At 53.0% G+C, this 12,900-nt stretch overlaps 1 protein-coding gene and 1 pseudogene across 1 annotated transcript; one reads left to right on the top strand and one right to left on the bottom strand.

The window, feature by feature from the left end:
- Nucleotides 1-287: 287 nt before the first annotated feature.
- On the bottom strand, nucleotides 288-1,052 carry LOC131093003 (olfactory receptor 14A16-like). Its single transcript, XM_058040004.1, has one exon. The coding sequence runs from the start codon at nucleotides 1,050-1,052 to the stop codon at nucleotides 288-290; it is 765 nt and encodes a 254-aa protein (XP_057895987.1).
- Nucleotides 1,053-10,726: 9,674 nt separating this feature from the next.
- Nucleotides 10,727-12,080, top strand: LOC131093002 (serine/threonine-protein kinase pim-1-like; annotated as a pseudogene).
- The last annotated feature ends 820 nt before the right edge of the window (nucleotides 12,081-12,900 follow it).

Here is a 12,900-nt window from a genome sequence, read left to right as displayed (position 1 = left end):
CCAGCTCTGCACACAGACATTGCTGCTGCAGCTCCAGAGAAGGAACAAAAGGGGGATGGCCTGTGAAAAGTCTGCTTGGAAGTCCTTAAGGTCATTTAAACCCACCAGGAGCATCACTCCTCATTGACAGAGTCTGTGGGTAACAGTGAAGTTGTGGAGGAACAAAATGAGATATGTCAGGATAAATGGCTTTTGTTTAGGGACAATATAAAAGTAAAGCAATGAAACCAACAAGAAGTATCAAAGATGGCATCTATAAAAATAATTTGCAGAATTTGGCAACCAGTTTAATCCTTCTGAAAGCATCCACTCATCAGTCTCCACACTGCAGCCTTGAGCTCCTGGTTCCTCAGGCTGTAGATGAGGGGGTTTAGGGCTGGAGGCACCACCGAGTACAGAACTGACACTGCCAGATTCAGGGATGGGGAGGAGATGGATGGGGGCTTCAGGTAGGTAAAAATGCCAGTGCTGACAAATAGGGAGACCACAGCCAGGTGAGGCAGGCAAGTGGAAAAGGCTTTGTGCCGTCCCTTCTCAAAGGGCATCCTCAGCACAGCCCTGAAGATCTGCACATAGGAGAAAACCATGAACACAAAACAACCGAACAACAGAAGAGCACTAACCACAATGACGCCAAGTTTCCTGAGGGTGGAGTGTGAGCAGGAGAGCTTGAGGATTTGTGGGATTTCACAGAAGAACTGGCCCAGGGCATTGCCATGGCACAGGGGCAGGGAAAATGTATTGGCTGTGTGCATGAGAGCATTGAGAAAGGCACTGGCCCAGGCAGCTGCTGCCATGTGGGCACAAGCTCTGCTGCCCAGGAGGGTCCCATAGTGCAGGGGTTTGCAGATGGACACATAGCGGTCGTAGCACATGATGGTCAGGAGGGAAACCTCTGCTGAAATGAAAAAGGCAAACAGAAACACCTGAGCAGCACATCCATAGTAGGAGATGTTCCTGGTGTGCCAGAGGGAATTGTGCATGGCTTTGGGGACAGTGGTGCAGATGGAGCCCAGGTCGCTGAGGGCCAGGTTGAGCAGGAAGAAGAACATGGGCGTGTCCAGGTGGTGGCCACAGGCTACGGCGCTGATGATGAGGCCGTTGCCCAGGAGGGCAGCCAGGGAGATGCCCAGCAAGAGGCAGAAGTGCAGGAGCTGCAGCTGCCGCGTGTCTGCCAATGGCAGCAGGAGGAAGTGCCTGATGGAGCTGCTGTTGGACATTTGCTGTCTCCAGATATTGGAACCTTTTGAAGAAGGAATGACAGCGATAACTGAGGGGAGATTTCTCACAGAAAAGTCAAAGCCCTTTCTCATAGACTCATTTCTGCAACTAAACACCTCCCCCTGTCCATTTCTCAGAGATCTTACTTCACCTTGATTGCTGGAACCCTGATTGCTGCTGGCCAATGTTGTGTGAGGAGTTGGACCTTGCCCTGCAGGACACCTGGGAGTCAGCCCTGACCCCCAGTCAGTGCAGAGGAACAGTGAGGGCAGGGGCCAGTCCTAGTGTTGGGACTTGGATAAAGAATCTTCCCCTAAGGCAGAGGAGCTGCCTGGGTGAAGGCATGGGGATAACAGAAGGCAGAACGAGGGATTCTGCTGCACCTGGGAAGAACAGACAGTCCAGAGAGGCAGGAGGATTGTCTGAGGCTTAGTGCAGACTGAGGGGAGCTGCTCTGTCCCTCTCTTCTGGTCTGGCTGCCTGGGACTTGCACATTTCTTAAATCCACTTCTATGTTACTCTGGGTAGCAAGGAGACACTGCTGAGGGCAGAGGGATCCCTGGCACACAAAGTGGCTCCTGCCTTTCCCAGAGTCAGGAGAGTGGGATCAGTGCCAGCCTCCCAGGCTGCCCTGCCCAGAGCTCCCCGGGCACAGGGAGCTGGGACACCCCATTGCTGTGCTCAGCCTGCACAGGAGGAGCCCAAGGGCTGGGCCTGGCCCTGCAGCTGGAACTGCCATTGCAGAGAGCCCCTCAGCAATGCCAGCAGCACCTGGGCAAGGCAAGGAGAGAGAGAGAGAGAGCGAGGCCTGAGGAAAAGCCTTTCCCTGGTCAGCCCTGCCCAGCCCCTGCCAGGCAGAAGCAGGGCAGGACAGTGGCCCTCAGGCCCTGGTCAGCAGGGAATGGGCACATGGCCACAGAGATGCCCTTCATCTCTGGGGCTGCTCTGCCAGCCCAGGAGGGACTGAGGGCCCTGAGCCCCCGGGCTGAGGGCTGTGCTGACTGCGAGGGGACACAAGAGCTGTGCTGCTCAGGGCAGTGTCTGCCCTGCAGGGCAGGCCCGGCAGGTGCCACATCTGTCCTGCAGCAGGGCTGCCCTCAGCACTGCCTCCCTCCCTCCCTGCCCACGGCTCTGCTACTGGAGCTGTCCCAGCCCCAGCTGCTCCTGTGGCCCCAGGATCCTTCCCTGCCAGAGCTGCCAGAGCCCAGCCCAGCCCCTTGGCCAGGCCTACCCTGCAGCTGCTGGGCCCTGCAGGGATTAAAGAACAGCTCCCCCAGCCTGGGCATCATGGAAAGGTGATGCTGCATGGATCTGGAGGCTGGGCAGGTGCAGGCACTTGCTGAGGTGCCCAGGAATCCTCAGGGTGATGGTTTAAGAGCCTCAGCCCCTGCTCTACCCTGCACAGCTGAGTTTCCATTGCCACCATGCTGAGACAGGGAAAAGTGGGGGCACAGATTCAGGAAAGCAGAGACCCAAGCAGGAAACTCCTGCCCTGAATGAGCACATGACAAGTCCCTTCAGAAATTAGCTGGGCATGATCTGCAGCTCTGAGCAGCCCTGGTGCAGCCTCAGCTTCACCCCCTGCAGGGGCCACTGGAAGCAGGAGCCGTCCTGCCCTGTCCCTCTGACAGTGCCCAGGGCAGCCCCGCTGTGCAGCACATCCTCCTCCTCCTCCTCCTGTGCCTCGGAGAAACTGGGAGAATCTTCCTGACACATCCCCCTGGCTGTGGGGTTTGCTGACTTCAGGAGATTCCTCCAGGAGCACAGGGGACATTGCCCGGCACCCATACACTCACCATGCACAGGGCTGTGAAGATCTTTCCCCAAGTGAAGTCTCAGCTCAATGTCTTCCCAACCCTGATTGCCTTCAGCCTGTCTCTGCCTGGCTTCTGTCCCCTCAGTGCCTGCAGGCAGAGCCCTCAGCCCTGCTGGGCTGGGAGAGGAGCTGGTCCTGGGAAGAGCTGTTCCTTTAAAGCTCAGCAGCACAGACACAGCACAAGGACTTTAATGAGCCTCTCAGGGATTTGGTGTTGTTTACATAAGACTCAGTCCCTGAGAGAGTGTTCACAAAACTTCACAAGAACTAAAACTTAAATTGAAATTCTGAAGTTTCTTGAAGTTTTAATGGGCCCCACTGAGGGAGATGACTGAGAAAGGGTCCCCACGTTCCAGTCTGAGCAGAACACAGGAGGCAGTGATGACAGCTGGGGACAAACGAGGCAAAGGTGTCTCTGGTGCTGAGCACACCTGAATGTGTTTGAGGTATGACAAGGGCCAAGGCCTGAGCCCCAGCCCCTGGCCAGGCAGATCCTGTCCCTCCCTCCTTGCTCAGGGCTCTACCTGGGATGGGCACTGGCACCTGGGGATGTGCAATGGCAAGGGCAGGAGCATGGGGCGGCCCCTGCCAGGCTGCTGAGCAGGGACAAGGAGGCAATGAGGCCCCAGCCCTGCAAGGGTCACTTGTCTCCTGCTCCTGCCTCAGGCCCAGGCCCAGCAGCCATGGCCAAAGTGCTGCCCAAGTTGGCTCTGGCAGGGCTGTCTTGCAGCTGCTGCCCATCCCTGTGCCCTGTGCAGCCCAGGCTGTACTATGGTGTCCCTGCCCTGCGCCTCTGTCCCTGCAGGCTCTGGGAACAGGTATCCCTGTACCTTTTGGACACATACCTTGGCATATTAGAATGTTGTCCACATGGTTGGCTACAGAACACCAAAACATAAATTCTCATCCCTTTTTACTGAAAATATAGGGTCATAAGTCTCTATCCTATCCTTTGGTGGTTTTCATTCTAATAAAACTGACCTCTCTGAATAGAAGGGTCTCCTTCTTTGTTTCTAATATCTAATACAAAGGTAAAAATAATTAGGAATCATTTTTGGAATTCGAATTCATGGCCAAAGCACTCCAGAAAGAGCCAAGTTAGAATCCATGTGTTTTTCAATACAACTATTGTTCTGGAAGCTTGAAACATAACTGAAGAGGACAACTGGGAAGTGACATTGTCCTGCAGCCTTATGGTTCTTCTTTTTTAAGAAATTCATGTGTAAAATCATAACTAGCCAGATGTCACTTGTATTTTTAGAGGAAAAAATGGGTCATTAAGGGTAACTAAGGCCTATCCATAAGACATTCTATAAATCTTTTTTATTACTGATTACTGACCCTCAAAGGATAAGTTATCATGGTATACCTTGATAAAGGGTACCTTTATCAACACCATATGGATCACAGCTTATTTGCCCTTTGTTTCTCAACTTTTCAGCTATCTCATAGAGACATGTTCATACACACAGACAAGAGTGCGAAATGGTTTCTCATCTGATTCCACCAGATCCCACTGGCTCTGCAGAGCAGTCAGAAAATACACATAGAGTCTACTGAGGAAACAGGGTACTGTGGAACAGTGCAGGGACCAGGTGCAAGGCAGGGCCTTACAAGCCCACTGATCAGCTTTTGTCAGCATCTGACAGCATGACTGACACAACTTATTGTATTATTCCTTTATTTTCCCATGTCTATTTATCTCCAAATGACCTTGATCCCTCCCTTTTTCTTCTTTGGTTCTTCCCCTAATATTCCATATGAAGTCTAGTGAAATTCAAAAATGCTGCTTTCTTGCACCCCAGTATTAACCCTGTAACACTAGGCAGTAATACCAGCCATTCTGCAAAGCCATCTGAAGAGCTACTCTGCTGACTCATGGTGATAAGTTTTCTTCCCAGATCATGAGGCTGAGGCTCTCCTGGAGCATCTGGGAATGTTTTCATTTATTTATTTTTAAATGTATTTTTAATGTAATGTATTTTATTTATTTATTTAGCATCTTTTACCATGGTCCGCATGTTCCATATGGTATATCATGTCCCCTGCTACAGAAGACTCCAGTATCACTGATCTTACTTTCAAAATGAAAACAATACTGAATAAACTTTTGTCCTTCACTGGAACCAAACTACTGACAGAGTCTGATGTGAATCTCTCCTGGTCACCTTGTTACAGTGGTGATTGACAGGGGTGTTGGCCAACTAAATATCTCCAAGGATGCAGCCATCTTTTGGCAACGTGGAATAGGTCTTGGACCACATAAGCCATGTTGTAAAACTCATCCCCTGGCTGCCCCACCTGCCTGGCCCCTTCCTTTGCTGACAGCTCTGCCTCCTGCCTGCCTCTGCCTGCCCACACAAAGCCTTGGGCTGACCCAGACTCCTTCTGATGTTGGAGCAGAGCCCTTGCCCTGGAGGGAAATTTCTTTCTCCTGCTGTCCAGTCTGGACCTCCCCAGCTGCCATTTTTATTAATTTTTTATTTTTTCTGCCTTTTTCTTTTATGTCAAAAGGATCCACTATCACTGAAACCACCCTTCAATCCCTCCCAGGTCTCTCCTCTGTTGTCCTCAGTCTCCACCCCACTAAGCACAGAGCTCCTCTGTCCCTGTACAGTGCTCATGTGCTTGAGGCCATGGGTGCCTGGACAAGAAGGACGGTTCTTTTCTACAGGAAGGAAACCACAGAGCCCCAGGGTTTTGAAGGCAGATCAGAGGCAGTTACCAGAGGCCAAGGCCAGCCAGACCTGCCTGTCCTTGCAGCTTTTGCCTGAAAGCAACCCCTGGATATTTGTGGAGTTTTGGAGGTGGAATTCCATTTCAGCCATGGGTGCATGGATCAGAATGACAGTTCTTCTCTGCAGGAAGGAAAGGGCAGAGACCCAGTGTTTCAAAGGCTGTTTAGAGGCAGCCAGAGGAGGAGGCCAAGGCCAGCCAGACCTGTTTGTATCGGCAGCTTTTGTCTGGGAGCAATCCTTTTTTAAATGGAATTTGGGAGGCCAAATCCTAGTTTTCTCCATGGATAAGGACAGTTCTTTTCCATAGGAAGGAAAGTACAGAGCCCCTACAGTGTTTCACTGTAGATGAGAGCAGTGAAACAGATGATGAGGCAGATGAGAGCTGGCCCTCACAAAGCCAAGGGAACTTAGACAGTTCTGGGAGCTGTTCTTGGATAAAAGGAATTTTGGAGGCAGATTCCCAATTTTGGCTACAGACACCTGCACTTGAAAGTTGATTTTTCCATGGAAAGAAAAGCACACCCCCCATTGTTTGAAGGCAGATGAGAGGTGGCCCCCATGATGTCAAGGCCACCCAGAGCTGTCTGTTCTGTCAGATTTCATACGGGAATCATCCTTCGATATAACTGAATTTGGACGTAGAATCCCAATTTCAGCCATGAACCCCTGGAGGAGGAGAGTTCTTTCCCACAGGAAGAAAAGCACAGAACTCCAGGCCTTCAGGGGCAGCAGAGAAGCAACCCTCACCATGCCAAGGTAAGCTGGACCAGTCAAGCCAAGCCAACCAGAACTTTTCCATGTTCTTGGATCCTTAGGGCCCTGCAGCATTACAACTGCCCCTTGGTTCCACGAGGCCCTGTAGTATCACAAGAGATCTTTTTTTCCACAAGGCCCAGCAACACTACAATGGTCTTCTTGGCTCTGCAGTGGCACAACGGCCCCTTTCTTCCATGAGGCCTTGCAGTGTCTGACAATGGCCCTTTGGTTCTATTGGGCTTCCCAGGACCACAATGGACCCTTGGTTCCTCAGGGCATGGCTGTGGCACACTGGCCCCTTGCTTCCATGAGTCCCTGCAGTGTCACAAATAGCTCCTTTGTTCCACAAGGCCCAGCAGAGCCCCTTGATTCAACAAGGCTTCAAAGTGCCATAATGGTCTCCAGGATTCCATGAGGCCCTGCAGTGTAACATGGGCACCTTGGCTCCATGAAGCCCTGAAGTACAGAATGGCCTCTTGATTCCATTGGGCCCCTCACTGTCACAGGAGTTCTTAGTTCCAGCAGCCCTGTAATGTCACAGTGGTCTCTTTGGTTCCATGGAATCTCCTTGATTCCATGAGGCCCTGCCATGCTACAAGGAGCCCTTGGTTAAGCGAGGCCCCGCAGTGTCACAGTGGCCCCTTGGTTCCAGTGGGTCCTGAAGTGTCATAATGGTTCCATGGTTCCATGAGGCCCCAGAATGTCTCAATGGACTTTTGACTCCCTAAGTTTCCATACTGCAAACAATTCTCATTGGTTCCACAGTGTCGTAAGTGACCCTTGGTTCCATGAGGTGCCTGGCCTCTCACAGCCTCTCAGAGAGCCTTCTCCCCCTCAAGGTCCTCAATAGCCCTTATGGCCCCTCAGAGAACCTCATGGCCCCTAAAAACTCCTTATGGCCCCTCATGGCCCCTTTCAGCCCCTCACAGCTGCTCATGGCCCCTCATATCCCCAGTCCTGGGGCTCCTCCTAAAGGAGAAGGAGTTGGGCCCTGCTTGTTGTTCTTTTATTTTGGTCCCTTCACACAAGTGCAGAAAGGCTGAAATGGAGCCTTTCCCCAGTGTTTCCCTCGGGGTTAACTGCGGGCTGAAGCTCTGTGCTGGCGCTGGCCCGAGTGCCACCATCCCTGCAGTCGCCAGGCCTTTGCTGTCCCCCCCATGTCCGTTCCCTGTCCCCGAGTCCCGCCCGGCTCTGGCAGCAGCAGCAGCCACAGCGCAGGGGGCACTGGCCCGGCCCAGCCGGGGCTCCCGGCCAGGACCAGCAGCAGCACCGGCCCCTTCCCGCCTGCTCCTGCCTTGGCTCCCAAGGGCTTTTCCCAGCTCAATTCTGGACTAGAGCAGCAATCACCCACACACAGCCCTGACTCCTCAGGGCCCCCCTGTGCCAGCCCTGAGAGAAAGAAAAGATCGGGTTCCAGCGCTTTTTTCAGCACTGCTTTACTCACCCTGAGGTGACAGCAGGAGGCTGCTGGTGCCTTTGCCCTTGGGAATTGGAGATCCTGGCTGCTCTTGCCACTCTTCTGCTTGGCACTTGAAGATTACCTGTAAAATTGCAGTTGCCTTTTTTGATCAGTGCTCCCCTGAGTTTTTCGTGGCAGTGAATGTGGGAATCCTTAAAATCAGAGAGTTTTGGGAAAGGTGCTAAAAGCAGGCCTCAGAGACAGCAGAACTGTGATTAGAGCTAAGCGGCAGCCATAAGATTTGTCAGCAGAAAAGTTATATAAGAAGGAGAAAGTAAGGAAAAATAGAACAATGGTTTTTGTATTGATGCTTGGTAGAATAACTCCCTAAGCTACAGAAAAGTATATCTAGGAGGTATTAGGACGTTCTAAGCTTGAGCTCTGTGCATTGTGTTTTAAGGCTTACAAGCAGGGATTGCATTCAAAATAAGCAAGTACTGTTTTAACTAAAGGTACCTGTGCTTATAATGGTTGGATAGAACTACCATCAATATGCTTTTGCTTTGTGGGATTGGTCAAAAAACTTTTAAACTAAGTTGTAACATTGAGTTGTCTGCTGCTGAGGACATGAGCTGTGGGCATCATCCCATTCTCATAACCATGTAATGAGACTGATGCTGGAAAATAAACAGCTCGAGACACGTTCCTCAGCAGTCCCGTCCTGTTGGTGATTTGTACATAGCCCCCAGATGGCAATAGGTGAACTCAGGCTTTTGGTCACAGGCATCATGATTAGCAGATCTTGAAATGCTCTCAAGTCCCTGAGCACAAAGTCAAGGAGAATTAAAGCAGCCACACAGGCCATACATGCAGTGCTCAAACACAGCCCTGTTGCTGCTGCTGCTGAAATAGAATCAACTGACAGAGGCCATCACAGAAATTGCCTCTCCAGTGTCAAATCAAAGGAAAAAATCCACCAGGAGGAAGAGAGCACAGAACTTCTTGACTCCCTCCATTGTTTCTCCCAAGCAGCAGCAGCAAATGGAGATGCGCAGAGGTATTTCCAGCTGCTGCTGATCCCAGCTGGAGCCCAGTCTGCTGCCCAGGCCCAGCGGGAAGCTGAGCCCAGGCCGGGGAGCTCCCGCAGTGTCAGGAGCTCAGCGCACGCAGGGCCAGGCCCAGAGCCCCGGGCACGGCCGCCCATTGCGGGGCAGCGGCGCAGACGGAATGTCCTGCGGCCCAAACCTCCTGCTCCTGCCGCACAGCGCCAGCACTCTCCCCCTCCTCCTCCTCTCCCAGCACGGCACAAATTCCAGCTCAGAGAAGGCTTCCCCAGAGAGGCTCAGGCTCCTGCTTCAGCCTCAGTGTCCCTGCACAGGAACACGGCATCTTTCAGGCACTTCCTGAAAGAAGTGAAAGAAAGAAGAAACAAGCTCAGGGTTGCCATTTCATGGGGAATCTGGGATGAAAATGGCCTTGTTAGGAAGGATAAAAGCAGAGGGAATGGATTAGAAATTATTAGAAAAAAATGATTCTTTGTACAGGCAAAGCTCACTAAGTCATTCCCTGCATTTCTCCTTTTCACATTCTTTCAGTCATCTCCTGAGAGGTCCAGCTTGTTCTGGTGCCTTTCATGAACTGACTTCACTCTTGATTTATATCAATGCATGAGATGTAGAAGCATCTGAACTGAACACTGAAACAAACTCCCCTGTCAACCCATTTTCATGTTCTGCATCACAGTAAAGATGTCCATGGGGGTGTTGGAATGATTATCCCACAGCTCTCCATTTCTGGCTGCAGTCTCTGGAGATTCTTTCTCTGCATTCAGTCAGGCTTGCATTCCCTAACAATTCCTGGTAGCCCATCATGTTTTCTTAGGGTAGAACAGTAATAATGAAAACCTTACCAATGGCACAAGTGCCCAGCCCACAAGGAAAAGAAAGAACAAGCTGTAAAGTTCTTCAAACATTTCTCCTGCTTTGCTGCAAGAGTCGTGCTGCACGCACGGTGTGGAAAGCCAAGAGAAGCTGCAGCTGGTGGCACATCTGTGACAGGAGCTGCACCTCGTCCTCCAGGAAAGGTTCTTGAAAGAGCAAACAGGATTGTGGACAAGATTCTGGAAGAACTGAAACAGTTTTTAGAAAATGAAATGAAAACAGAAAGACACAATCTGAGATGTTTTACTCTATCTGTTTTCATGCTCCCCTTTGCAATACTTCTCCATCCCATTAATTCCAAATGGATCTTACCTCTAAGATCTATGACTTGGCATGTTTTAGACACTGTCAAATACCATGAGCTATACACAGTTGGCCTTCCCCTGCTTTTCTTTTTTTTTTTTTTTTTTTTTTTTTTTTTATGGAAAGCAATGCTGTTCAGGTAAATGCAGTGCATGGGTCAGGTAAAAATTCTGAATTCAAGGAACGGGCTCCAATAGTGTTTTACCCTCATCAGGGACAATGCACAGCAGTGACCGAGGGGATTCCTGTGCCACTGCCCAGAGTCCAGACTCTGGGTCTTGGCTGAACACGGCAAAGTTCCCGTGTTTGGACAGGCTCAGGGGCTGCCCCCGGGGAGCACGGGGCTCGGCGTGGGGGCAAGCGGGCAACGGACAAATGGACACGGGGACAAACGGCCCCAGAGATTGAATTGCAGCGGCAGCAGCAGCGAAAACAGTGAAAGAAGCGACTTTGTAAATTCCCTCTTGCTTCTCCTCTCCCTCTCCTGCAGTCCTGCATTCTCTCCTGTTCTCCCTTTCCTGGGGTCCCCTCCTCTCCCAGTCTCTCTCTCCCCATGCCCGGCCGGGCGACGCCCCTGGCCCACCCGCAGCCCCGGGCGGGGCTGCCCCATGCACGGCCCCGGGCCTCTCGCCGCGGTCCCGCCTCTGGCCGGCCCTGGCCGTACTGGCGGTGGTGCTGGTGGGCGGGCATCAGTGCCTGGGGCTGAGGCGGCATCGCCTCTCTTTGGTTCCGCCTGGCCCGAGCCCGGCCCCGGCTCCGGCTCTTCCCGGGGCCCACGGCAGACGCAGGCAGTGCGGCCGCTCCCGCCGCCTCCGCTGCGGCTTGCCCGGCCCGAGCTCTGCCACTCAGCAGCGCGGCCGCCGGCCCTGAGCCGCCGCTGTTCCGTTCCTGGGAGTGAACGTCTGGGCATGGCTGGCCCGGGGCGCTTGAGGGGCGCTCGGGGGCCATTGCTGGCCCCGGGCCGAGTGCTAACAGCCGTGTCCCGCCGGCAGGGAAGGCGCAGCAGGGCCTGAAGGAGCAGGACAGGCTGGGCTCGCTGCTGGGGCGCGGCGGCTTTGGCAGGGTCTTCGCGGCCATGCGGCTCTTGGATAGCGCCCCAGTGAGCAGCGGGGCCGGCGGCGGGCGCAGGAGGAGGACGAGGAGGAGGAGAAGGGTGGAGGATGGGTCTGGGCAGGGCGGCGAGCTGAGCCCGCTACTGCCCTTGGCTTGCAGGTGGCCATCAAAAGGGTGCCACGGAAGCACATCCGGCACTGGGGCGAGCTGGTGAGTGAGCGGGGCCAGCAGCAGAAGCTGGGCCGTGCTAGGCGGGGATGAGCCAAGGCCCGGCAGGGTGGAAGCCGCCAGGACGCCCTGAGGGAGAGCGGGCGTGGGGCCAGCGCAGGGCGCAGAGCATCCCAGGCTGGCTGAGGGCTTCCCCAGGCCTGGCACAGCATCAGCCCCACTGACGGCATCGTGCTCCTCCCGCAGCCCGACGGCACCAGCGCACCCCTGGAGATCGTGCTGCTGGCCAAGGTGTCCACTGGCTTCCCTGGTGTGGTCCAGCTGCTGGAGTGGCTTGAGCTCCCCAATGACATCGTGACGGTGCTGGAGCGCCCGGAGAGCTCTCAGGACCTGCATCGTTTCATTCGGGCACAGGGGTTCCTGCCCGAGGAGGTGGTGCGGAAGCTGTTCCGCCAGGTGCTGGAGGCTGTGCGGCACTGCACCTGCTGCGGGGTCCTGCACAGGAACATCAAACCAGAGAACATCCTGCTTGACCTGGACACTGGACATGCCAAACTGATTGACTTTGGCTGTGGACCTGCCTGCAAGAGACAGCCTGCACTCACTTTGCAGGTGAGCCCACGGGTGACACAGAGACTGCATCCAGGGGGAGGCAATGGCTCAGAGCCAAGAGGGTTCAGTGTTGAGACCCCTCGGCCCCAGGGGGTGAAATTTGGGGGGGACAGGTGTCCCGAAGGTGAGAGACTGTGCTATTTTTGGAACGGGACAAAGCATCCTTAAAAGGAAAACCCTAGAAGCAGCTCTGGTCCATGTTCAGTGGTGAGAGCACTGGACATGGAAGGAAGAGGTCACGATGGCAGATGTTCTCTGGGCAATGCTGAGTGACATGGAAACACATGAGGTTTTGATGATGTTTCCTGGGGAAGCCTATGGCACAAGAAGCACTCCTCTCCTCTTGATGAACTGAGAATTGATTATCTAAAGGGTAGTGATGGACCGAGAGTTGGTGATCTGAGGGATGGATGCATTGGAAATTTGGTGGGGGGAGGAGGAAATGTTTTCGGAAGGTTTTAATTTTTCCTGTGTGTTTCTTTTTACATATAGTTGTAGTGTAGTTAATAAAGTTTTCTTTTCTTTTATTTCTAAGTGGGGGCCTGCTTTGCTTATTTCTGGTCACATCTCACAGCAGACACCACGGAGACTTTTTTCATGGGGGCACTGGCATTGCCCCAGCGTCAAGCCCTGACACTCGTGGTTAGTGGTGTCTGAGCTCTCTTGGTCTTGGTGTGTGTGGTCAACACTGCTTAGGAGATCTTCTTCTGCCCATCTCCTTCTTCTTTTCCAGGCTGCTGCTGTCTCTCTTAGGCTTTAATTCTGTTCTTCTGATGGTGGCTCTGGTGTTTGCCTCATGGTTCCCCATGAAAAGTTTTATGTTTTTGCTGGGATCCATCTTGAGCCTGTTGCTATAGAGACAAGGGCATCTTCTCTTCCCCAAGTAATAAATGG

Source organism: Melospiza georgiana, chromosome 23, assembly GCF_028018845.1.
Source record: "Melospiza georgiana isolate bMelGeo1 chromosome 23, bMelGeo1.pri, whole genome shotgun sequence".
Classification (NCBI taxonomy): Eukaryota; Metazoa; Chordata; class Aves; order Passeriformes; family Passerellidae; genus Melospiza; species Melospiza georgiana.
This window is presented reverse-complemented; position numbering and strand designations above follow the sequence as displayed.

What these genes read in the sequence shown, in the direction of transcription:
- LOC131093003 (XM_058040004.1), bottom strand. Translation starts at nt 1,052, where the DNA reads ATGTTCTTCTTCCTGCTCAACCTGGCCCTCAGCGACCTGGGCTCCATC.